Genomic DNA, 27,300 nt, shown 5'->3' on the forward strand with positions numbered 1-27,300 from the left:
TCGATTTTCGTCCTTGTCCTTAGGAATCATCGGGTCAGGTCCTTGGACCTCCTTGCCACTTCTCAAGGTCATGGCGCTAACATTCTTCGGGTTTAATTCGGGCTGAGACGGCAATTTACCTTGGTTTTGGGAATCCAAACGATTGATTGTTATGGCCATTTGACTTATCTGATTCCTCATGTCCTGCATTTCAGAGTCCGTCCTCTGCTGATTTTGCGTGAGGGTTGCCATCACTTGTTTCATCATCTCCTCCAAAGATGGACCAGATCTTGGGGGCGGAGGTGGTCGGGGTTGGTACTGCTGCTGGTACCCTGGTGGCTTATTTGGCACGAAATTAGACTGCCTGTTCGGTGTATAGTTGGGCTGCCTATTTCCTCCATAGCTGAGATTTGGGTGGTCCTTCCAGCCGGGATTGTACGTATTCGAGTACGGGTCATAGGCTCTTCTTGGCGCGGGCGCGTGGCCAGCCATGTTCACCTGTTCTGCAGTTTCTTCCTGAAGCATTGGGCACATGTCTGCAGAGTGTCCCATACCAGTGCAAATCCCGCACACCCTGGCCTGAGTTGCTCTCTCTACAGCCAGTTGCCTCACAAACGAGGTCAACTCAGTTAGCTGCTGCTGGACAGATGGTGTCTCTATCTCGTTCACCTTGCGTATTGGGACATCCTCTCTCGTACCGAATTGTTGTGAATTTTCTGCCATCCCCTCTATTAGCTCCCGTGCTTCCTGAGGGGTCTTGTTCACCAGTGCCCCTCCACTTGCAGTATCAATTATGCTCCTGTCTCTGAATAGGAGCCCCTCATAAAAATACTGAATGAGCAACTGCTCACTTATCTGGTGCTGGGGACACTTGTGTAACAAGTTCTTGAACCGTTCCCAATACTCATAGAGTGATTCTCCTGGATGTTGCTTGATCCCGCAGATTTCTTTCCTTAGGCTTGCAGCCCTGGATGCAGGAAAATATTTATCTAAAAATTTTTTCTTCAATTGGTCCCACGTGGTGATGCTACCTGGTGACAGGTAGTACAGCCAGTCCTTCGCAGAATCTTTCAGGGAGAAGGGGAACGCCCTCATTTTTATCTGCTCTTCAGTGATCCCCGGGGGTTTCATACTATTGCACACGACATCAAACTCCTGCAGATGCTTATACGGCTCCTCACCTGGTAAGCCATGAAAAGAAGGTAAAAGATGAATTAGACCTGATTTCAATTCAAAGGAAGTGTTATCACTCAAACTCGGGAAAGTAATGCATAAAGGCTGCTGATTTAAATCAGGAGCAGCCAACTCCCTTAATGTTCGTGCATTAGCCATGAGAATTTCTTCTTGCTCTGAGTCACTCGAAGAATCACCAAATGAATCTGTTGGTTCAACTTCTGACTCAGGTCTCTGAGATGTAGCACTGGAGTGCTCCTCTCTGAGCTGTCTGGTCTCTTTCCTTATCCTACGCGCAGTCTTCCCTACCTCAGGGTCAAAAACCAAATTACCTGTACGAGAAGACCGAGGCATACACTAGAAAAAATACCAGAAAATTAGAGCGAAAATGAACGTAATAAAGAAACAAATAATGACGCCAGTCCCCGGCAACGGCGCCAAAAATTGACAGGTCGTCAGCCTGTGCAATAATAATAATAAATATAGAACCTAAATACCACTAAAAGCAGTCAACAATCAATCCTAGGTACTGGAGCAGGGACTCTAGGTGTGCAATGCGTTACTTGATTCACCCTGTTCCCGAAGAGTTTGCTTAACCCGATATACCATAATTAATTAATTGACAAAAATTACTAAATAGTAGACAGTGGCAAGTAGGGTCGTCTCCTCAGGGACTGGGGATATCTGTCTCTTTTTAAAGTCCAATTGATAAGGGGGGATTTCACCGGAATGAAACTAAAAATAATTAAACAATTTAATTAAAAATAAATAAATCACTAGCACAAGTAAAACAGGAATTAAATCAAGAATAAATAAATTCTAACCAAGGATACAACTACTCAGGCACAGTCCAATCATCCGATCATTGATGCAAGAGAGGTTCACTTAATGTATTAATAGGCTAGTTATAGTCTGACGACCAATTTTTCCTTAAATTATAGATGACCAAGGTACGACCATTAATCACCTCTAACCAGAAAAGTACTCCTAGGTACGACCGTATGAATTAATTTTCCAATTGCATTAATAACTAGAAAAACCTAGCCCTAATCAATAACACGCTATGAGGGTTATTTAAATTAGATTGCACGTTCCCCTAATGTGTAAACACACCAGTTGCCACTAACATTAATCAATCAAACAATTACGGATTTAATTGACTAAATTGGCACGAGATTAATAAATCACATTGAACATCGGGCCCTTGACATCCAATTAATAAAATAATCCCATGAAAATTCAAGCAGATAACGTGCAAATATTAATAAATAAAGGAACACGTGAAAACTAATTAGATCTCACAGATTTTCGGGACTGCGCCGTCGAGTTGACCCTTGACTAGATGGAAGATTTAGCCACGCCGCATAATTAAATCACCACACGAATTAATGGATTGCAAAGGCATAGCGTTTTCTATTAAGAAGTAAGGAATAAAAGGTGTTTTTCCCATTGGGAAATTTTGTCGAACACCTGGCGTGTGTCAGAGGCCAGTCAAAAGAAGGAAAAACTTAAAACTACACTAAAAGCCTAAAAACTAGAGATGTCCCTGCTACTCTACGTTATCTCTATTTAAGCAATAAAAGAAAGATGGCTAAAGGCTATCTAGGTGGTCCCCACACATGTGGACAAAACCTTCAAAGTACTTCCTTCCCCCAAGTCTCTTTCCATAGCTTCCTTTTAAGAGCCCAAAGGAATAGATGCCTTCCACTAGCTTGTGGTCCCCCACCAATTCAAGGGCCCAAGAATTGAAGCCCTTAGAAGTCTCCCTATTTTCCATAAAGTCCTTCCTTTTTGATGGTTTTCTACTTCATTCCTGAAATTAAGTCCAGATACCAAATATGAGTAAATATCAGCAATTAACACAATATTTATCAGGGATAAAAGGGGAAATCAATAATAAAATTACTAACAAATTGTACCCTATCAGGAGCGCAACTTACCAGGAAAAAGCTTAAGTCTTGAGTGATAAAGTAAGACTTTTTGCCCTACGACAAACGACTTTCTCGAAACTTGTTGATCATGGAAAACTTTGCTTTTCTCCTTATAAATTGCGGAATTCTCATAGGCTTCATTCCTTAGCTCTTCCAACTCTTGTAATTGGAGCTTTCTGTGTCCTCCGGCCTCCATGAGATCCATGTTGCACCGCTTGAGCGCCCAGAATGCCTTGTGTTCAAATTCTACTGGTAAGTGGCACGGCTTCCCAAAGACTAACCTGTAAGGAGACATTCCAATTGGCGTTTTATACGCAGTGCGGTAAGCCCAGAGAGCGTCTTCCAATTTCACACTCCAATCCTTTCTATCAGGCCTCACCATCTTCTCCAGGATCGACTTAACCTCTCTATTCGATATTTCGGCCTGACCATTCGTTTGGGGATGGTAGGGAGTGGACACTTTGTGGAGCACACCATACTTACGAAACAAGGCGGTGATCGTTTTATTGCAAAAGTGGGTGCCCCTATCACTCACTATGGCTCGCGGCATTCCAAAACGGACGAAAATGTTAGATCTTATAAAATCTGCAACCACTCTAGAATCATTAATCCGGGTGGCTTTTGCCTCCACCCATTTGGAAACATAGTCAACAGCAAGTATAATGTACAAGAAACCAAAAGACGAGGGGAAGGGACCCATGAAATCTATACCCCAGACATCAAAAATCTCAACAAATAATATGGGGGTTTGACTCATTTGGTCTCTTCGAGAGATATTCCCCACCCTTTGACACTTATCACAAGATTTGCAAAACAAATATGCATCCCTAAACAAAGTAGGCCAATAAAAACCACTTTCTAGCACTTTACGAGCTGTCCTCTTTGGACCAAAATGCCCTCCACATGCAAACGAATGGCAGAAAGTCAAAATAGAGTGAAACTCACCTGCACTTACACACCTTCTTATAACTTGGTCTGAACATTGCCTCCACAGGTAGGGGTCATCCCAAAGGTAGTGTTTGGCATCACTCTTTAACTTATCCCTTTTAGCTTTTGACCACCCTGCAGGTAATTGATTTGTTACCAAAAAATTAACAATGTCCGCGTACCAAGGTATTGACGAATCAATGGCTAGAAGTTGCTCCTCAGGGAATGACTCTCTCAACGGTAGATCATCTTGATTTGTGAGCAACCGGCTCAAATGATCAGCCACCAAATTCTCAGCTCCACTCTTATCCTTGATTTCTAGGTCGAACTCCTGCAGGAGTAAAATCCACCTGATCAGCCTTGGTTTAGCATCCTTCTTTGCCAGCAAGTACCTCAAGGCTGCATGATCAGAGAAAACTATTACTTTTGCATCCAATAGATATGACCTAAATTTTTCTAGTGCAAAAACAACAGCTAGTAATTCTTTCTCCGTCGTGGAGTAATTAAGTTGGGCTCCACTTAAGGCCCTCGACGCATAATAGATCGCGTGTGGTGCTCTTCCAATTCTTTGGCCCAACACGGCCCCCACGGCATAGTCACTTGCGTCGCACATAATTTCAAACGGAAGGTTCCAATCTGGGGGTTGAATGACAGGCGGCGATGTCAGTGACTCCTTCAATTTATCAAACGCCACCTTACATTCACTTGTGAAATCAAACGGCACGTCTTTCTGCAGTAGTTTGAACAGGGGTGCTCCGATCTTCGAAAAGTCTTTGATAAAGCTCCTATAAAAACCTGCATGACCCAAAAACGAACGCACTTCCCGGACACATACGGGGTAAGGTAGAGCAGAAATAAGGTCAATTTTAGCTTTATCTACCTCTATGCCCTTAGCTGACACGACGTGCCCTAAGACAATGCCATGATCTATCATAAAGTGACATTTCTCCCAATTAAGCACCAAATTCGTTTCTATACATCTTTTCAGAATTAAAGCCAGATTCTCAAGGCATTCATCAAAACTGTCCCCGTACACACTAAAATCATCCATGAATACCTCAATTATTTTTTCCACATATTCTGAGAAAATACTTACCATGCACCTTTGAAAAGTTGCCGGAGCATTGCAGAGACCGAAAGGCATCCTGCGATAAGCAAATGTACCGAACGGGCATGTGAATGTAGTCTTCTCCTGGTCTTCCGGTGCTATCGCGATCTGAAAGTAACCTGAAAAACCATCCAAGAAACAATAGTAAACACGACCTGCCAATCGTTCTACCATCTGGTCAATAAACGGGAGAGGGAAATGGTCCTTTTTAGTCACAGAATTGAGCTTCCGGTAATCGATGCACTGGCGCCAGCCAGTGGCTTTCCTGACCGGGACCATATCACCGTCCTGGTTCTCCTCCACGGTCACTCCCGCCTTTTTCGGGACTACCTGGACAGGACTCACCCATGGGCTATCCGAGATAGCAAAAATGATCCCCACTTCTAGGAGTTTGAGTATCTCCTTTTTCACAACTTCCATCATCAGGGGGTTCAATCTTCTTTGAGCCTGTCTTACCGGCTTCGCATCTTCCTCGAGTCGAATTCGGTGCATACATAAGGATGGACTTCTTCCCTTGATATCTGCTATACTCCACCCAATTGTCTCCTTATGCTCCCTCAGGATCCGCACTAGTTTGTCTTCTTGACTTGGAGACAGGTGTGCAGAGATGATTACCGGCAGTGTCTCCCGGTCTCCTAGGAATGCGTACTTAAGATGCTTCGGCAGAGGCTTTAATTCTAACTCTGGTGCCTGCACAACTGAAGGAAGCAGCTTTGTTTGAGCCTCTGACATAAAAAGTGAAGTAAGTTCATACCTTGGGGATACGGGTGGAAGTGAGTGTAAGGCTTCCACAGCATGGAGCAAATCTCCCCGTAGGTCCACATCAGGAGTTACACCCAACTCCAGATGCTTGACTAGAGCCACTTCCAAAGCGTTTTTGCCATCTAATTCGAAAATTTCCTGCACAAAAGGCTCAATAACGCTCAAAGCAAAGACCGAGTTAGATTCTTCTGGATACTTGATCGCCTCAAAAATATTGAAATTCACAGTTTCACCATCAAATTCCATTGACAAAGTACCCTCATTCACATCTATTTTAGTCCTGGCAGTGCTAAGAAATGGTCTACCTAACAGGATAGGTGACGGGTTTAATGATTTTTCATCTCCCATGTCCAAGATATAGAAATCTGCAGGAAAGACCAATTCATTTACCTGAACCAAGACATCTTCAACTAGCCCCTCTGGATATGCATTTGTGCGATCAGCTAGTTGGATTATGATGGCTGTTTCTTTAAGTGGCCCAAGGTTTAGAGAAGCAAAAATGGTCTTTGGCATCACATTGATTGACGCCCCTAAATCTAACATTGCTTTCCTGATCGGTGTATTCCCTATCTTACAGGAGATCGTGAACATACCTGGATCTCCACACTTGGGTGGGAGCTTTCTTTGGAGCATTGCTGACACATTCTCTCCCACCGCTACTCTTTCGTCCCCTCTCAGTTTCCTCTTATGGGTGCACAGATCCTTGAGAAATTTAGCATATTTAGGTATCTGCTTGATTGCATCCAGTAAAGGGATGTTAATTTCCACCTTTCGGAACACATCCAAAAGCTCTTTTTCCTTCTCTACCTTTTTTGTCTTCTCCAGCCTGCAAGGAAAAGGAGGTAAGTTAGATTTAATAGTGGGCGGAGAAGTGAAGGCTACCTTAGGATCCTTGCGAATACGCCCTTCCTCTTCAATTTCCTTCTCTATCTCCTCTTCATTTTTGCTTTTTGAACTTTCCACTTTAGGCCCTTCCAGTTCCTTGCCACTCCTCAGCGTCATGGCACTTACATTCCTGAGATTCACCTCGGGTTGCGATGGTAGTTTCCCATAAACGTGGGACTCCAAGCGGTTGATGGCAGTTGCCAGTTGACTTATTCGACCGTCTTGGTCCTTCTTGTCCGCTTTGGTGTCCTGCTGGAGCTGCGCGGTATTCGCGGCCAAGGATCTGATCTCCTGTTGAAGCTGGGTAGTAGTCGTGGCCAGGTTAGTAGTAGTCGTGGCCGGGTTTTTGACTAGATCCTCCAGGGAGCTCCCTGAATTGGAGGACGAGGGTTGAGATTTTGGTTGCCATGGCTGGCTGAATCCTGGTGGACGATTTGGAAATGAATTTTGCTGCCTGTTCCCATAACTAAGATTGGGATGGTCCCTCCAGCCCGGATTGTACGTATTGGAGTATGGGTCGTACTGCCTGCGGGGCGCGGGCACGCCTCCGGCCATGTTTACCTGTTCTGCCCCGTCCTTTTGCAAAATGGGGCACGAGTCTGTGCAATGGTCCATGCTAGTGCAGATTCCACATACTTTCGCTCGCGGCATGTCTCTCATGGCTAATTGCCTAACAACCGATGTTAATTCTGACAGTTGCTGCTGTAAGGATGAAGTCTCTACCTCGTTGACTCTACGGGGAGGGTTGCTCTCACGGAAGCCAAATTGTTGGGAGTTCTCTGCCATGGCTTCGATGAGCTCTCACGCTTCCCTCGGTGTCTTGTTTGCAAGTGCTCCCCCACTGGCAGCGTCAATGATACTCTTGTCTGTTGATTGGAGCCCCTCATAGAAGTATTGGATTAACAGTTGCTCACTAATTTGATGCTGTGGGCATCTAGTGCACAACTTGTTAAACCTTTCCCAGTATTCATACAGGGACTCACCGGGATATTGTTTGATGCCGCAAATCTCCTTCCTCAAGCTTGCAGCCCGGGATGCAGGGAAGAATTTTTCCAAAAATTTCTTCTTTAACTGTACCCATGTGGTAATACTACCCGCTGGTAGGTAGTATAGCCAATCCTTGAGAGAGAAGGGGAAAGCTCTAAGTCTTATCTGCTCCTCAGTGACCCCAGGAGGTTTCATGCTGGAGCAAACTACCTCGAACTCCTTGACATGTTTGTGGGGTTCTTCGCCAGAGAGACCATGGAAAGAAGGTAGAAGGTGAATCAACCCCGACTTCAGCTCGAAAGCAGTATTCTCTGCCAAAGTGGGGAATGTGATGCATAAGGGCTGATGAGTCAACTCCGGGGCAGCCAGTTCCCTCAATGTTTGGGTGTTGGCCATGCTTACTTCGTCTTCCGCTGATTCGTCTGCAGCAAATAAGTGCCTTTCTTTTTGTCTCTTGGTCTCTTGCCTCCGCCTACGCGCTGCCTTCTCAACCTCAGGATCGTATACCAAGTCACCTGTGCGAGAAGAACGGGGCATAAACTAGCAAAAATACCAAGAAAAATAAAATAAAATAAAAATAAAATAAAAATAAAATAAAAACTAAATTTGAAAAGAAACAAATAATCCAAATGCCAACTCCCCGGCAACGGCGCCAAAAATTGACAGGTGCCGAACCTGTGCAATAATAATTACTAAAAAGTCCTAATTACCACCTCAATTAAATAATTATAGAACAAATCCAAGTACTGGAGCAGGGACCCTAGGTGTGCAATGGGTTACTTGATTCACCCTGTTCCCGAAGAGTTTGCTTGATCCGAGATACCGATGTTGTCTATAAAAATACTAATTTTGCGTACAATGGCAAGTAGGGTCGATTCCACAGGGAGCAGGTAGGAAATTATTTCTTTCCAAATCAGCAGAGCAAAATTTGGGGGATTTTCAATGGGAGAGGAATAAATAAAATAAAAGTAAAATAAAAACAAAGCGAACTAAATTCAAAACCAACTCACAAAGCACAATTAACTAAAAATAGCAATTAATAAAAGTTCTACCCAAAGGATCAACTGCTCAGGCACTGTCCAATTAAATGATCATCGATGCAAAGATATTTCACCCATTCATCACTAGATTGGTTATAGCTATCAATAAGGTCTGACAACCAATTCTTCCTTACCTTTTCGACAGTCAAGGTACGACCATTGATTGCTTCCCTAACCAGATAACAACCCTAGGTACGACCTTAGGAATTTAATTACCCAATTGCATTAAAATTAGAAGAACCCAACCCTAACCAATAAACACGCTAAGAGGGTTTATTTAAACTAGATCTTGCATTTCCCCATCATAAAACCAATTATGGTGGTTGCCACGGGGTGTTAACTAAATGAACAATTACGGATTCTATTTAATTAACGTGGCAGCAGGCTATTAAATTAAATCAAATACCCGGCCGTTGATATTCAATTAATAAAATACCCATGAACAATTAATTCAGGAAATGCACGAATAGCAATTAATCGGAGGAAATAATGAAGATTCGGTTAGATCTCACAGATATTATGGACCGCGCCTTCGCGTCAACCTTTGGGTAGAGGAGGAAATTAGCCGGTCCTCATCGTTTCAATCCCGCGTGGTTTAATTGACTTCATTCAATTATTTGCCAAGGAATTGGGAAAGGGAAATTAACTGCAATAACAACCGAAAAGGCCCTGCCTTCGTCCCTGCTTCGGAGTCCCAATTACAAAGCCAAAGCTACGAATGAACTGTCCAGCGGAAAAGTTGAAAGTCAACAGAGAAAGGGGCGTCTAGCGCCTGGGAAAAGGAAAAAAACTAAAGCTAGCGTTTTTTATTCGATGTCAAAATTCCTATCTAATTTGCTGCCCCCGAAGAAACAAAAGCGAAGGGCGGCGTCTGACAAAAAGTAGCCAAAAAGAAAACTAAAGCTAACTCCCGATTCTGAATCTCTTTTTCCTTTTTATATGCAGTGCCGCCCAAGAGAAGTCAAGAAGCAAACAGACGTCTGGCCCAATTGATTGCAAAAGGTATCTCCTTTGGAGTTTTGATCCCACGCTCCGGGTTCACGTGGACCACGGTCCGTCTTTCGGTTTCGTCCACCTTCCAAGGCGTGGTCACGCCCTGGGACGACAAGTCTTCTGGAAATTTTTCCCCGCGATATCTTTTTAATGCTAACCACCTACAATTCACACAAATGTCAAATATGAGTGAAATCCCCTTCCTTAGCACCATGAATAGCCAAAATTAGGACAAGATGACAGTGCAAAACGTGCCAAATAACGGCTCTATCAAGCATGCTAATGGTGGTGGGAAGCAAAACTTCAGCATAGTTAAGAATTGATCATTTTGACATGAGTAGTTAGAATTGCAAGAACAATAATACAATCAATGGGAAGGGCCATAAACTTCAGCATATTCTCACGCCACGTTAAAATTAAGAAACAAGATGCAGAGTTGGGCGTGCAAGGTAAATTTGGAGAGCACATTGAAGTTTCCTCTGTTTATGCAGCCTGACTTAAAGCCCCAGTTTGTAAGGTAGAGGGATTCACTCGGAAGAAGATCAGCATCTCAATCCAGTTAAAACACCGTGGTAGATGGAAGCTAGCACTTGGAGTTTGATTAGTATCAAAAGCATATTCAATGACCTAATTTGCATCTAAATTCTAAATACATGCAGCTACCAATAGATTTCGGTTAGATAGTCATTAGCTTGACATCTTTTCACACTGTTAAAGGACACTCTGATTGTTATCTGCATCCATGCAAGCCATCTTGACAGTTAAGAGGTACTAACATTTTCAACATTTGCAGCTAGTTTGGGAGTTTTAGACAGAAAAGAAAAGAAGAGAAAGCTCAAGTCATGAAAGAAAAGAAAAGAAGAGATTTAGTTTTGATATTGTTTGGGATTTTAGTAAAGAAATAAAATGATATTGGATACATATGCCAATAAAATTTTGTTTAATAGACATTTAAGTATAAATTTGGTATTTTAAACAATTTCAGAAAGCTTGCTTCAACTCTGTTTTGTTGGAAAAGTATTATTAACTGTAAATGCATCCAAAATCTTCTCATTTTCTCTTTTTTTTTTTCCATCACTCCACAACTCCCAAACATCATAAAAGAGCTATATTCTCTCACTTTCTTCTCATTTCCTGTCAAATCTAAGCTCCCAAACAAAGCATTGGTCTCCACATGATTTACAATTACCTAACTTAAGCTCCAGTGTGCAAAATCTAATATCAAAGGATGAATTACGTAAATGTAACTTCAACGTCTACCAATCTTTTATTTCCTTTCTTTCATTACTACCTCCATTTGCAGCACCCTTCATATTTGAAATTTTGCAATTTTTGACAGCTATGGTGAAAAAAAAATAATGGCTCTAATGTCACAACACAAATTTTATTTCCACAATAATTTTTTGCATAAACTACTAAATTTGCCCTTCTCAGGTCCAAATGTAGTTTGGACGTAATGCGTCATTTTAACAAAATTTGCTCGGAAAATAAATTTTGAGCTATGGCAATATGATTTGTCCTTGCTATTGCTACTTAAGCAAACAATGACTGCAAATCATTAGCTTGTCCTCCCTCATCTATTGATACATGTGTCAAATATCTTTATCATTCCATTATCCAAGAATTAGAGTAAAATATATGCTTTAGTTTGCTATGAGGGACTCAATCCGTGCAAACACAAACATTAGAGTAAAATATATGCTATAGGATAGTAATTTTTTTGGAATTTTTTTGTAGGAAAATAGACTGTAGCACTTGTTTTAATATGATGCGTATGAGCTAAAAATATTATTAGAAAATGTGTCAAGATATATTCTTGGAAAAATCTGAAAAAATTTTCTACAAAAGAATACAATCCAAACAAGGTCTAAAGATGCCTAACTGACAAGTAAGCTTCTTTTTTTTTTTTTTTTCTCAGAAACAACAAAAGTTATATTGATAAAATCAGAACTTTACCCTTGTAGAGCAACGGTTCCGAGAGGCAATACAAAGGTGTTAAACACCTTGAGAATTATTCAATTCCTCATCACTACAAATACCTACTACATAAGTACTAACATATTTACTTATATTGTCATTTGCTATATCTAAACAAAAAGAGCATTTTTGCAACAAAGAGCTTAAATTGTTGATGTCATCCATCAGAGTGGCCAGCCTAATGTCTTTGGTTTTTCTGGGGATTAATACCACTTTGTCCCCCCAAACTTTGGACGATTACCCACTTCAGTCCCTAAACTTCAAAATGGGACACTTAAATCCCTAAACTTATACATACCTCCCACTTGGATATGTAGTTTGATAGATAATGGAGGTTCCTTGGTATATAAGTTCTAGAGTTTCCTAGCTCGAGGTCTCTGCTGTTTCCACACATTTTTGGCACAAGCTCAAACTACTCTAATGCTTCTTGTCTTAATATAACTACTGAATGTTGATAGCTTGAGCAGAGTCTATTGGAAAACAACTATGAATAATCTGGAGGGGTCGTGGTTTGGAGGCCTGATGTTTTCTTTATGGCTGTTTAGATGGGTAGAACCTGAAAAGGAAGCACGGAGAGGAGCTATAATGGATGTACCATTATCTAGGACGAACAATGACATTGTCCATTGGGCTACATCAAAATCTATAATGCAATCTTTAACATATTTCAGGTTTAATCATTTGAAGAAATTGTATCCACAGTCAGCATTTTCGTGATCAATATGTCAAAACCTACATTGATTTGTTGTTAAAGCATCTTCATTTACATATATGCATTACAGGGAGCTCATCCTTCTAATCTTTTAAAAAAAGGACTGGTCTCAGTATTCCTCTGAATCTGAAAGTAAACATAAAGAAGTATTCACAATCTTCTTTGATCTAAGACAAGGATTTTCAGATTCACATTTCCCCCGTTCATCTCTTCTTCCTTAATCTCTTGAACCAAACTTCCAACATGGCCCGGACAGCGATGCACCTGAATCAATTCAAGAGTTGGAATTTCCCCCAAACAAGAAGGAAGCTCCTCCAAGTTCAAGCAGCTTTCCAAAACCAATTTCGGAAGACAGGGGAGATGATCACCGGAGCACGTCCACCTGACAATGCACAACAATTCCAATTTCAAGAATTTGAGTTTAGGGAACTCCCCTTCTTCCATGTTCCATATTTCTTCCCCACCAGCTTTTGTACCCAGTAATTTGAGAACCTCAAGATTAGGTAGTCTTCCTATTGAGGAATCATACTCCAGGGAAATACTTCCAGGGTCAACTTTTTTAGATTCATGGGGAAACTGAACTCATAATCCTTCTCTTTCACACCCTAAAAAGACAGCTTCACTGACTCCAGTCGTCTCAGAAAGTCCATTGCCACAATCCTGTTCCAATCCCCACAAGATTTTTCTGTTTCAGCGAGACCGCATTTCAGTTTGCGGATATTTGGAAACTTCTTCATTATCTTATCCATGCTTTGCCCCAAATCAAGCTCAAGACAGTAAGAGCCATCGATGAGGTTCCCTGTTGAGCTTTGGGCCTAAAATCACTGCAAAGCACAAATACTCAAACTCAAGACGGCATATAGCATAGAATAAAGCCAAAAGAAATTTTCAGATAAGTGCAGGTTCTGTGTCATTGTAACCAAAGCCCTAAAAGAAAAAACTCACCATAAAAGTAGTAGCACCAACAATCATAAAAGCAGAGAGAGCTTAAGAGCCTTTATCAAGATGGATTCATTAAGAGCAGCAAGCAGGGTTGACTAGCTACTGGAATGCTTCAAAATAGTACAACTTCATTGCTTGAACAGTACATCTTCCTTGGCTACCTCAATAATATCTTCATCATGACACGATTTCTTTTGTTTTATGCATAATATGAAATTTTGAACCAATACATGAAATTGATGACCAATAGCTGCAAAACCTCCTCGATTGACCGTTGTCTTCATGGGGAGAAAGCCAAAACAAAGGAAAAATGTGTCAGAAAACCATCATATGTGACTCTGATAGCAATTACTAATCAAATGGTTCAGATAAGATTGCAAGTTCATTATCAAGAGGTAAAAGTTCAGAGAAACCATTTCATCGCCTTAGAATCACAAGTTTAAATGGAATGAGCTGACTTTAGCAATAATACAGAATTGGACATGTAAAATCAACAAAACTAGACTGCCAGTTGTTTTAAACGTTGATGGGCTATTTGGAGGAAATGCAGGCCAAAAGTTATTGAGTTCCAGCCATAAAGATCGTGCTGAAGAGGCTTCAAAATTCTGTCCTCTGTTCGTCTAAGCAAAAGACCACAAAAATCAGCTAGGAAAGTACTGGAGAAAGGAGTGTGCTTTGGCATACAAAATGCAATTACATTTTCCACAGGTGAAAGTTCAGAGAACCCGTTTCATCCTCATACAAATCGCGAGTTAAAGAGAGAGCTAATCTTAGAAATCATAATGTACAACAGATTGGCTGACATACATGATAAGCAAAGTCAAGTCAAATCTTAATTTCTTTAACATGTTGCTTGATTAGTTGATTGTTTCACTTCTCTTTTAAGCAAAACTTGCTTTGGTCACCCAAGAAAATCTTGTGCATTTGGTTATTAACTACAGAAACGAGATAATAACTCAAGCTTCCAATGAAGTCATGTAACCATCGCCTGTTAATGGTAATGTTTATAAAGTACCTATAACTTTGAATCATGATGCAAAAACCTAAGAAAGACACCAATCAAAAATGAAAAGAAGTACTTCATGCAATTCTTCAATTTTTGTTAAGTGACCACCAACATAAGATTTACTGAACATCATATAGACCAAGAAATTTTGGAATAACTAGGAATCTTATGGCAACAGAATCATTCTAGACATGCTATTTTTAGCTACAAAGAGAACATGAAAACTCAGAAAATCATGTTGTATGTAATGGAGCTAAGATGCAGCTTCAAGAAAGGTGGTGAGCAAAGCAATGCATATATCCTTGGAAGCAGACCCTCTAAAACTTTCAAACTCTTGTTACTTAATCATTTTTGTCACAATACATATATCACCTCAACTAAGGCAATAAATAAAATTCTTCTTAAGAGTTTCACTGGAGTATGTTCTCCTACAGAAAAAAGGAGAAAAAATCTACAATTTAAATGGTCTGAAATCTTTCTATGTTAGCAAACCCACATATTTCTGTGCTGGGACATACATTCATCTGACGCTTTATTCCAGAATATAACACATTATTTGTTTCTAGCAAGTAAATAAGTAAATAAAACTTTTCACAGTTAATGGTGGTGAGTACCTGAGTTGGATGAGCTCAGATTTAAAAATCCCAAGAAAGCATGCTGCCTGCATTATAAATAAGATTGAACAAGAAGTTCCATTACGTTTTTGAGCTGGAAATCTTACAGAAAGTAAGAGTTTCTTTTTGTTAGTTTTCACCCTAACAATAATGAGCAGGTAATAAGACTTGATACCATACACAAATATTTATTTGGTTAAAATAAATGTGCTAACCTCAGTGTTACTCTTGAAAGTTGGCAAAAACTCCAATGGTTAATGTGTGACTCTAATACGAGCTCTGTTGCCAACAAGATGCCAATAATGATCATCAGAAGGCCATGGTAATGATGGTTTCATAAAGTACTCCAGATAAGTTGGGGCAAGAAATTTTTGGCCAGCAGCTTGTACGGGCCAGTTACAGTCACTGAGCAATCAAAATCCAGACCTACAACTTCTGTAATTTAGCGTCAGTTAGTTTCAAAGATAAGAAGCCTGGAAAAAATAAGCAAATGCACAGTGTTATAGCATGTTAGTTTGGACAATTGCACCTCATGATTAAAAAGGCACATTGAGAGTGTGCAAGCTCCCAAGATAAGGACATCAGGCGTTGGCTAACTAAGGCACCAAGATGAAAGAAAAGAGTGCCAACATAAACATTTCAGTCTAACTGAAACAGGATCTGGTTCAACACAATTCTCAAAGATGCATGCTCTGTAATTATTAATTACCAGCCATTGTAGATTTCCAGTTGAGCTTTGAGCCTAAGGTCACTGGAAAATAGAAAATTCGATCTTAGACAGTATGTAGTGAGCAAGATATTTCAAATAGTTCAGTCAATCCAATGAAAAGCCAAAATCTGTGTCTTGTTGGCTTTTAAGCTAAATAAATAAGCAGTCACGTGTACAATTTGCCCTACTCTTAGTCTACTCTTGTTCCAAGCAGGAAGTAAGTAATTACAACTCATAACCTGAAAAAACGGTGGGCAATTTGTAACACAATCACAGCAAAAATAATTTAATATCAGCGATATGTATGGTGCTGAGGAAGATTAAATACAACAAGAATTTACTTTAGTTTTGCATGCAATAGACAATCATAATCCACTTGGCAGGAACTGGAAAAGGAGCAAGGTCAAGAGTTGCTGGTATGAATTGGAGGTCCAAATCTGTGATAAAAGAAGTGTGCTACTGCTGTATGTGATGGGAACATGAAACAAGAAAAGTATCTTCAAGAGATTAAATTTCAAAGCAGCCATTTTTCCCCTGTAGAATCTCAATTTTGAAGAGTTTTTTCTGAGGTTTTATGTTGATTTGGTTGACCACTTGTTTATGCGTACATCTTTGGGTGACCCATGAAAATCTTATGCATTCAGATGCTAGCTAGTTTAGAAAATATAACGCAGACATTCAATAAATTGGGCCATCACTTGCTGTTATACTGAGAGATAAAAGTCGGAACAGTGGCTTGTTTTCATGCTAATTCATGGTTACAGAGTATTAAGTTGTTAAGAGGGGGAAAATGAAGAGCACTAATGTTTTCAACCATATAAGATATGCTAATTACTGATACAATAGGACAAGAAAAAGGGAGGAGAGAAAATTGGGAAGAATAACCACTGGGAATTCAACTCTCTTGTTTTTTTCACGAGATGGATAATCAGAGGAGGAGGAGAAGAGAAGGCATATCTCAAAACGACAAAGAGATTGATTGTAAGGTGAATAAAAAGAAATAGAGAAGAAGCAATCTTACATGATTGAGAAGAAGCATTGGGATTTGATTTATTGACGAACTAACGGTTGACCATCTATGCTTATGTTTTGAATACGAGGAGGAACCTTGGACCACTCATCGGGGCTGCTGCTCTGAGAAGTGAACCTTTCCTTTAATAGTGGAGAACCATCAATAGACAGATATGTTAAATTGGCGAGGCAACTTATGGCATCGGGTAAGGTTTCTACTTCACCAAAGTCATGTAGAGCTAGTGATTTGAGGGTGGTCAAATCTCGGAGCTGACCTGGCAGAGTCTTCATGTGTGGCAACCCACGTAATTTTAGTACCTCAAGTGTGGATGAAGAGGAGGAGGAGGAGGAGGATGTCAATCCAGACCAATCAAATTTGTTGTAAACCAGAGAATTTTCTTCTTCATCATCATCTGAGAAGGGACCAATTGAAAGTGTCCTTAAACCAGTGAGGAAACCAAATCCTCGGGGCGTCGTACTAGTTTTCAGATTGGGACATCCCCACAACTCCATCTCTAAGAGAGAAGGCGTGTGTCGCAAATCAAGCTGAAAGGAGGTAAGATTGTGGCATTCAGTCACCCGAAGCTTCTGGAGAGAGCTACAAGACTGCAGCATATCAGCGGGCAGATTCGTCAACCCACCGCATTTATGAATCGTCAGCTCCTTAAGAGACGTAAGGTTTTGCAGAGGAGGAAGTTGTCTGCATCTGTTGCAGTTATCAAATCCCAAACTCACTAACTTGGGGAGTGTTGTTGGCAAATCCATTGACCATTGAGGAAATTGATCCCCCATGAAACCTCGAATTTTCAACTCCTCCAGATTGGGACATCCCCGTAACTCCACCTCTAAGAGAGAAGGCGTGTGTTGCAAATCAGGCTGAAAGGAGGTAAGATTGTGGCATTCAATCACCCGAAGCTTCTGGAGAGAGGTACAAGACTGCAGCATGTCACCGCGCAGACTCGTCAACCCACCGCATTTATGAATCGTCAGCTCCTTAAGAGACGTGAGGTTTTGCAGAGGAGGAAGTTCTGTGCATCTGTTGCAGTTTTCAAATCCCAAACTCACTAACTTGGGGAGTGTTGTTGGCAAATCCATTGACCATTGAGGAAATTGATCCCCCATAAAACCTTGAATTTTCAGCTCCTCCAAATTTGGGTGGGGTGGAAGGCCATCCAACACATCTACGTCGTTGTAGTCGTCGCCTTCTCGATCAAGGGCCCACTCAAGATACAGCCTAAATAGATTTGCCTTTTCAGATAGTTTTGCTTCCTCAGCTCCTTCCTTATCCTTCACCAATTGAAGATTGCGTATAACTAATTTGCCTTTGAGGTTTTTCAAGAATCCAAGCTCTCCAATTCGTCGACCCTTCTTTCGACCGACGTTGAAGAACTCTAGTGTCTGAAGGCAAGTCAGCCGCCCCATCTTCAATGGCATTTCAAATTTATCATCAGGATTCTGATAGTGGAGATGCCTCATGCTGATCAAATTGCTCATCTCCTTCGGAAGAGCTTTAAGAGTACCACTATTTAGCCTCAGCGTCTGCAAATTATAGAGTTTACAAACAGATTGGGGCAAAGTCCCACTTCCAGAATCTGAAAAGTCAATAAACCGCAAGTGTATCAGTTTGCCAATTGACTTTGGTAGCTTCTGATTTCTTACGCCAGACAGATTCAGAACGTACAAATTCTTCAACTTCATTAGCACATCACCAGATGAGCTACTGCTCCTTACAAACAATGTATGAAGCAAAGAAGTTTTTAGACTCTTAAAAAGTTCTTCTCTGTCTTCTCCAAGTGAGTCTACTGCAAGGTAACGAACCAGATCACCATTGTGTACATTACCAGTCTCCCTATCACTAATGACTTTGGTAGACTTTGACATTGACTTTGCATGTTTGTGCGCCACATCTTGCATCTTATAATATACTTCCCAAAAATCATGTCTTATTTCTTCCAACAACCAACTCTCCCATAAAATTCTCAAATGATTCATTCCAGTTTCCTCCATCATCGTTTGGTTATTAGGACATGTTGGGAGGAAACCTTCTGCCATCCAAAGTTCGATTAGCATATCCCGTTCTATCTTAGTATCCTTGGGAAACATAGAACAATATGCAAAACACTTCTTAATGGATGGAGATGATAAATTATCCAAACTCAAAAGCTTATCCAAAATTGATCCCGACTCCTCTTTTTTGTTTAAATCTAAGTTACGTAACTGAAGTCCAATTAGACATGCAGTAGCTGGTAGACCATCACATCTTTGAAGTATTCTCTCTTTAATTTTTTCCAGTTCATCAGGTGCTTCTTTTTCTCCAAATGCTTTCTTTAATAGGATATACCAACAATCCTCATCATGTAGTTTTCTTAAGGCATAGACTTCATGTTCTCTCCTCAAAGCAACAGACACACTACGTGCCACTGAATCTGAACGAGTGGTGACAAGACACCAGCTTCCAATGGTTTGATTGATTCTCTCCAAGGTGATGAATAAGTCATCCCACAATTTCGGATTATCATCCCACACATCATCAAGGACTAGGAAATATCTTTCTCCCTGTAATTGACTTCCAATTTGTTGAACAATGGCATTCCTATCGTCCTCGCCAAATCTTTTTCCCCGTCGTTGCTTCCCAATTTTTCCAACGATGCCATTCCTATTTTCCCTGTCAACCTTTTCTACCGTCAATTGCAATAAAATGAGTTTGAAAAGCTCCTCTATTGAAACTCTTTTCGATACACAAACCCACAACTTTACGCCAAATTTCCCCATTCTCTGGTGGTTGTATATTGATTTAACCAAATTTGTTTTGCCCAACCCTTCCTCGCCAGTTATGGGAATAACGGATACAAACTTATGATTAGATTCGTCCAACAACATCTCCAATATATTTGATTTGTCATTGTCTCTTCCAAATATTAGCTCAGGAGGAACAGAGTCGGTGGGCTGCCGACTTCTTGTGTCTCCAACAGCAGCAGGGAGGCCACCTCTCACCAATGGCCCCCCGAATACCCTGGCTTGGTTATAGATGTTATCCAAGTTAAGTTTGATGTCCCTGAACTTACAAACCATTCTCCAGCGAAGAATTGGATTAAACTTAGAGAAGGAGAAGAAGCAGCGTACCTTCAGCTTGTGTGGGTTTCGGGACTCCACCTTGTGACGAAGAGATTCATAGTGGAGCTTATCCAACACACTGCAAGCATTATAAGCAAACTCTTCGAGGCTCTTCAACCATTCTTGAGTTTCCTTAGTTGTCAGGTCCTGGTCTTGTTGCCTTTCCTCAGTTGCCAGGCCCTGGTTTTGTTGCCTTTCCTCGGCACCAGCCAAGACAGCATTGATAAAGGTAAGAGATTGTCTAATGTTGTCCACATCCTTCTTGAACCCAAGTAAACTCCCAATCCCAGAAGAGGCAAGAGACAGTGCCGTTTGCAAGGCGACCTGAACTATTGCACCGGTAACAGGGTCGGCCATTTTTTCTGCCCTGGATTCAGTGTTGAGATCAAGATGGTTTGGAAGGTTTTTTGCAGCCAGGAACTGGTAATATTATCTAGGCTTAGTATAATTGGCTATGAAGAAAGGAGCATTAATAATTACTCCGCATAGACGTACAATTCTTCTCTGACAAGGTTGTAAGCTTTTGCTTTGGCATTTTAACCGTAACTTTCTCAATTATTGTAGTTGTTGGGGCACCACGTTCTCTGGTTGAATGCTGGGGCCTCCAGCATTATTTTTTGTTGTAGACAATTTGAATGGTTGTTCCATCCAACGAGGACACTTACTTTGGTCCACAATCAAATTGTAAAAAAGGAGAGTGAGAATCATATTGCTATTTTGGTCACATGCATATCCTTATTGTTAATCCTTGGAGGATGAATTTAATACATAATTTGGTCTGAATCTTGTTTGGTTTTAGAAAGTGACCACACTGACCCATGTATATATAACTAAATTACATATATATATATATATATTAGTAAATTTATAAAATATTCTAAAATTCTATGATCATAAATCAAATACACTAAAACTTCATGATTGTTTTCTTTTTTCAACCTAATTCGAGTTATCATTATAATTAGTACATACAGTTAAAGTTTGAAAAATAAATAGAAGCAGTCAATAATAGTTATTTTTATCAATTCATAATATTGTATTCAACTTCTTGAATATTAATTTTATTATTTAAAAATAAAATTGGATGGTGTTTAAATTTTTTTTAAATCTATATATTTTTAATATATTTTTACTTTAGCATGTTTAGAAAAATACAATAGATACACATTAGATTACTTTAGCATCTTGGATCTGGGTTTGGATTTATTTTTTTATACCCCATACAGGTTTGGATCTCGATCAAGGTTTAATTAAATTTAATGAATCTGGATCTGAATCAAAGGAATCGAATCCAAATCCTATCCATTGAGACGGAGGTTAAGGGAAGGTGGGGGCATTATTTTTCCCTGCCTTAAAATGATGCTCCCCCATCCCATCCCCTGCTCCGTTCACTGCAAAAATAAAATAAATTCAATTAGTAATGAGCTTAATTATAGCTAATTAGTAATAGATAGAGAACACAAGACACAATTCAAATAATTTCTTGGAGGATATGATTTCAATTTTCAACTTATCATTGAACTAATCAACCAATGCACACGCTGCCGGTAGATTTATATGAATGAATGAAGCTTTGACTAATACCTATATTACTAGATAATATCTCTTGCGGAACTGAACATACTTGGGATTATATCTCTTGCTGGATAAGAGGAAGATAGTTGAGATAGGAGAATAGTATGATGAAGAGAGACCGGGAAAGCTGGGGTTGGGGGTGAATCTCCTTAGTTATAGTGTCATAAAACATAATATATATCTACCTATATCATAAATTGAATAATGTGATATTTTGTTGTGGGAAAATGATCCATTGTTATCATCAATTTATTACGAGAAAATATTTATTTCTTCTATCAGTTTACTTCTTTTTTTTTACATATTGTATGTTGTTTATAAAGAAAAATAGCAATTAATTTAGATTTTATGTAATATCAAATATGGATAAATGAATTCAAAAGATCAAAGCAATATTTAACATTATTTCACATTCAATTTTTGTTTTTACTAAAAATTAAAAGAATGATCAATTAAATCATTATTAGATATATATATATATGATAAAGTATAAAAATTATACAGCAGCCCCAAAGAAGTCACTGGCGTATACTGTTGTTGCTTCACCAGTTACTCGTGGACGAGGGGCTGGAGCGGTTGTCAAACAACCGCTCATAAACTTTTCATGGCCAAGATGTGGTGGGCCCATCATCAACAGCCAAAACGAAATCGAACAAAATGGAGATGAGTGTAGAGGATTGTTGCTTTAATACAAGCTTAACTTTTAACTCCGTTTGGTCTAGCCATTAAGGGTATGAAAAATTCAAAATCAAAATTTGAAAATCAACTTTTGGTACGATCGGCGAGGTTTAAAACTCTTTCAACTTAAAAAGATGTGGGAAGAAAATGGCGGTAGTGGATTTTCTCTGAATACAATACATTGTCGTTGTAGCTCCTTTTGTTCTTCTCCTCTCAATAAGCTCCTTCTGTTTTTCCCCTCTCAACAAATTATTTCGCATAACATAGACATAAATTTTTGTCTTCTTCTCTTCCAACTCTTAAATAAATCCTATCAAAACGGGCATCTTGTCTAAGGTGTGCACAATATAATTGTGAAGATCCGCTACAGCAACAATACACGCCGATTTAAGTAGTGGATGACTGAGATAGATATTCATCGAGTAACAAATGCATAACTGAGACTTGTGAGTGGCCCATCTGAAATTTACTGCATGGTGAACTCTGTCCAAGGTAAACGCTAATATTATATGTAATTTGATTGTAATAAATGTGTTATTTAGTGAAGCATGATTTAAAAATTATAAGAAGTATGTCATTATCCTTTTAGAGAGAATGGCTAGTTTGTACAATAAAGATCCCGTACAAAATTTTAAAATATAAATGAGGATGTGTACAAATAAAATAACATAAGCGTAAAAATAACTTAACAATGTGACCAACTTAAATAACTACACAAACGGTATAGATGACAATGTATAGATTTTGAGAATTCTGTCAAACCTTACGCTATGTAAAAGTGTATGAGGCATACATGCATTTGTTATGTTACAAGTTGATATAAAGGGTGTACACATTGTTATAAAGTGTGTACATATGATTGTAAAGTTTGTAAATACTGATATTATACACAAATTGGTTATAATATTTGTTTGAAATGTATATATTATAAAGTGAAATATGCTATGCAAATTATTAGAGTTATGTGATTACCTATTACAGAGAAGATACATATCCATAAAAATTATTTTACAAAATGTTGTAAGGTGTGTACACGTCGTTATAAAGTATGCACATATGTGAATACAAATAATTAAGTGCTTATGATGTGAATAAAGAAATAAAAAATAAATATAATTGTTTGTCCTGAAAAATAATAGCAAAAAATGCTTTTTTCGAATACAGCACAATGGAAGAAGCATTGTGTCCTAAGATCGGCATGGAGTTTCAGTCAGAAGATGAGGCATACAACTTCTACAATAGGTACGGATTAGTTATTGGATTCAGTGTTCGGAAAGACTACTTGAACAAGGATAAAGACGGTGTAGTTACATCGAGAAGGTACACATGTTGCAAAGACGGTTTCAAACCACGGTACGAAGGAGATGTAAAATCAAAGAGAACTCGGGCTGAAACAAAAACCGGATGTTAAGCTAAAATGGGGATAATTTTGAACAGAGAAACAATGAAGTATCAGGTTTGAGATCTGGTAATCGAGCATAATCACACACTACACATTTCAAAATGTGCTCATATGATGCGTTCGCAAATAAAAGTAAGTATTTTTCAAGAAACCCAAGTTGAGATTGCAAATGATGCAGGAATATCCTTGAAACAATTCCATGAATTCATGGGAAAAGAGGCAGGTGGATTAGGCAATATTGGCTACACTCATGATGACTTAAAACGCTATCTACGAACAAAAAGAGAGAGGGGATTAAAGTATGGTGAAGCTGGTGCAATGCTACGATACTTTGAAGAACAAAAATTGAAAAATCCGTCATTCTTCCACGCAGAGCAGCTTAATTGTGAAGAACAAATTACAAATATATTTTGGGCTGATGCATCAATGCTGATGGATTATACCTATTTTGGGGATGTGGTTACATTTAACACCACATATAAAACTAATAAGGAGTACAGACCATTAAGCGTATTTGTGGGATTCAATCAATTTAGACAATTGGTTATTTTTGGAGCAACTCTATTGTATGATGAGACCATTGAATCATTCAAGTGGGTGTTTGGTACATTTGTAGAGGCAGTTTGTGGAAGACACCCAAAAACCATCTTCACAGATCAGGATGCAGCCATGGCCGCTGCAATTTCGGCTGTTATGCCTTCAACATACCATGGTCTGTGCACTTTTCATATTAGAGTCAATTTCATGAAACACCTTGGGAACTATTACAAGGATGGTAGTAATCTTCCATATAGATTTGTTGAATGTATGTATGAGATAGAAGATGAAAATAAGTTTATCATGGCCTGGGATGCAATGCTAAAAGAACACAAGCTCGAAACAAATGAATGGTTGTGTGGCATTTATGCATGTCGAAAGAAATAGGCAAAATGCTTCATGAAAAGCGCCTGGACTGCAGGTATGCGTAGCACCCAACTAAGTGAGAGTCTAAATGCTTCCATAAAAAATATCTGAAACTTGATCATGATCTGGTTCAATTTTTCAAATATTTTAATCGAGTTGTGGATGAAAAAAGATATAATGAACTAAGAGCTGAGTATCACAGTCGACAGAAGCTGCCAATGTTGGGATTGCAACAGACTCCCGTACTGATCCAGGCAGCTTCTATATACTCTCCATACATGTTTGTTGCATTCCAGAATGAATACGATGAATCCACTACAATGGTGATCTTGGACCAAAAGCATACTGCAATGCATGTGGAATACAGTGTTAGTCAGTATGATGGAGAAAGGGTGAGAAGAGTGACATTGAATCCAATAACTAAATACATTACTTGTAATTGTAATCTTTTTGAGTAAGAAGGAATCCTATGCTCACATGCTTTAAAGGTGTATGATATGGTTGGAACAAAATTTATTTCTGATCAATATGTGATAAAGAGGTGGACAAAGAAGGCAAGGTCAGGAGGCAGCGTCAATTGCAAGGGTAGAGAAATATCATCAGATCCGTCTTTCTCTATTTCCCATCGATATCGACTATTAGCACCCGAAATGGTAAGACTTGCTACCAGGGCTGCCATGTCAGAAGCCGCTACAAAGTTAGTCAGTAGCGTAATGTCTGAATTGTCAAAGAGAGTCGAAATGCTATTTTGTGGAGAAATAGATGAAATAACACAGAATAATGGCTCAATGGATCTATGTAAGGAAATACAGGTGCAGAATGCAACTGGCCACTTTGTGACTCCAACGGGTTTGAAGAAACGAAGTGGCAAAAAACCTAAGAAAGTATTGCGTAGTTGGGTGGACAAGCTTCATAGGCAAAAGAAGAACTCTACATTGTCCAAGGCAAGCACTCCTGAGATGGTTAGTACTGAATCTTATTTTTTGACTTACATAACTATATCATTTCAATTGACTCTACTATCATAAGCCAACTCAGTTGTTGTATATTTTTGTCTTGTCAGTCATCAGAATCCTATCAACCCATCTAAAGCCAAACATCAAGTAAATGTTTGTCATCGAAATTCTGTGGCAGTAAGTAGTTATTTTTATACTTTACATAATGTGCATTATAGTTCACTGTTCGTTATTTCGATGTTACAAATTAATGTTTTACTTGTACACATTGGTTCTTAAGGTATGTATATTAGTGACAGGATGTTCATCACATGTTATTTATTTTTGACATAGTAATATCACTTTTTATACATATTTTATAGATTATTAATTTATTTGCTCACATTTATTTTTTAAATCGTACAAGTTACAATTATTTTTTACCCGTTGTTTATTAGTTTTGACATCGTGTTATTATTTTGGTGCACGGTGTATTTTAGTTGGTACACATTACAGCGATCTCTTAATTTAATAGCATTTACATGTTGTTATTTTATGTGTACAAACTGATATATATGTTGTACGCATTTATACATACCATGTACTACTGGTTACTTTGTTTTGAAATATCATTATTTTATTTGAACACATGATTACACCTTTGCATAAAATTGTTTACATATTATTCATTTATTTGCTCACATTTATTTTTTAAATCGTACAAGTTACAATTATTTTTTACCCGTTATTTAGTTTTGACATCGTGTTATTATTTTGGTGCACGGTGTATTTAGTTGGCACACATTACAGCGATCTCTTGATTTAATAGCATTTATGTGACGGCCCCACCTCCCCCTAGGGCGTACCCCAGGGTTTAGCGGACCGCTTGCCCAACTTTCGCCAGGACTCACTCACTCGTATCTCAAGAAAAAAACTAAGAACGTATATCCATAGAAAATGAATAACACATCCACTTAATAAATACATTGATACTCAAATCCAGATACAAAACTTCTACACACTAAAATATTCCAAAGTGTTTACAAATCGAGTACAATCAACCCTAGTCGGGTACTAGCGTGAGTACATATTCAAAATTCAAAACAACTAAATTACGCTAATCTGTACATGTCTCATGCCTCGCTCGTACCCCCTGTAAGGAAAACAAATGGCGTGGAATGAGTTAAACCCTCAGTGAGATTCCAAATAACAAATTGACCATTTTGAAAGTACGAATATCAACGTAACAAGTTAATGGGCATCAAAAGTTCATAAAAGTGAACAATAATACTTCAAGTAGCAAATCTCAAAGTGAGTGAGTGTAAAAGTTTTTTCAGAAGAAACAATAATCCAATAAATAATAATTATTCCAAAGTATAAGGATACGGATGGCTCTCAGGAGCCAAATTCCCATCACATCACCAGAGTTTGATCAAGTAATAGTTGACACTCCGTCAACCTTCAAGTAAGTAACCAATCCAGTAGAGCACCACTTACACTACTCTCCACCCACCATTCACACCCCCTACTGGGCCCAAAATCCTCAATAAACACGGGTGGTAATACTCGAGTATACCGATTAGTCGAGAAGATATCACTCCACTCGACATAACTAACGACCCATGGTTCGTTATCTAATCGACCAAACCCTTGCCAACTCGACTCGATTAATTAGCCAATGGGGTTTGGGTCCCCAAGAAATCGATGAGATAACCTCTCCAATCGACGGAATTAAGATAAAAGTATGGAGACGGGAATGAGAGGCACCTCCCACTCGGATTGAATGTGGTATATACTTCCGCTCCATACTTACAAATTAAGTACATGTATATCAAGTTAATTGCAACTATAAACAAGTATAGATCATGTTAGGGCAAGTGCGATAAAGTACACTCTTGCCCGATCAACAAATCTCATATCAATTATGTACAAGTATT

General features: G+C 39.2%; 2 protein-coding genes and 2 non-coding genes across 6 annotated transcripts; 3 read left to right on the forward strand and 1 right to left on the reverse strand.

Moving 5' to 3' along the window:
• The first annotated feature begins 832 nt into the window (after positions 1 to 832).
• LOC113719375 (small nucleolar RNA R71) lies at positions 833 to 939 on the forward strand. Its single transcript, XR_003454871.1, has one exon. It is a non-coding gene; the product is annotated as a small nucleolar RNA R71 (small nucleolar RNA).
• A 6,742-nt stretch (positions 940 to 7,681) lies between these two features.
• On the forward strand, positions 7,682 to 7,788 carry LOC113719369 (small nucleolar RNA R71). Its single transcript, XR_003454870.1, has one exon. It is a non-coding gene; the product is annotated as a small nucleolar RNA R71 (small nucleolar RNA).
• A 4,682-nt stretch (positions 7,789 to 12,470) lies between these two features.
• Positions 12,471 to 20,458, reverse strand: LOC113700052 (putative disease resistance protein RGA3). 3 transcript variants are annotated; one of them, XM_027220495.2, is made up of 6 exons: positions 16,767 to 20,458; positions 15,746 to 15,787; positions 15,252 to 15,471; positions 15,037 to 15,083; positions 13,420 to 13,694; positions 12,471 to 13,298 (listed from the first exon to the last, which is right to left on the reverse strand). In XM_027220495.2, exon 1 carries the CDS (start codon positions 20,225 to 20,227, stop codon positions 16,796 to 16,798), a length of 3,432 nt encoding a protein of 1,143 aa, XP_027076296.2. In that variant the 5' UTR covers positions 20,228 to 20,458; the 3' UTR covers positions 12,471 to 13,298; positions 13,420 to 13,694; positions 15,037 to 15,083; positions 15,252 to 15,471; positions 15,746 to 15,787; positions 16,767 to 16,795. The 3 variants fall into 3 exon arrangements, with proteins under 3 accessions (XP_027076296.2, XP_071906883.1, XP_027076288.2); XM_072050782.1 differs by lacking the exon at positions 15,746 to 15,787 and having other exon boundaries at positions 16,767 to 19,769; positions 19,880 to 19,996; XM_027220487.2 differs by lacking the exon at positions 15,746 to 15,787 and having other exon boundaries at positions 16,767 to 20,456.
• Positions 20,459 to 23,291: 2,833 nt separating this feature from the next.
• LOC113690744 (protein FAR1-RELATED SEQUENCE 5-like) lies at positions 23,292 to 24,449 on the forward strand. The gene is made up of 2 exons (XM_027208772.1): positions 23,292 to 23,463; positions 23,704 to 24,449. The coding sequence occupies exons 1-2, from the start codon at positions 23,292 to 23,294 to the stop codon at positions 24,447 to 24,449; spliced, it is 918 nt and encodes a 305-aa protein (XP_027064573.1).
• The last annotated feature ends 2,851 nt before the right edge of the window (positions 24,450 to 27,300 follow it).

Source organism: Coffea arabica, chromosome 1e (assembly GCF_036785885.1).
Source record: "Coffea arabica cultivar ET-39 chromosome 1e, Coffea Arabica ET-39 HiFi, whole genome shotgun sequence".
Taxonomy (NCBI): Eukaryota; Viridiplantae; Streptophyta; class Magnoliopsida; order Gentianales; family Rubiaceae; genus Coffea; species Coffea arabica.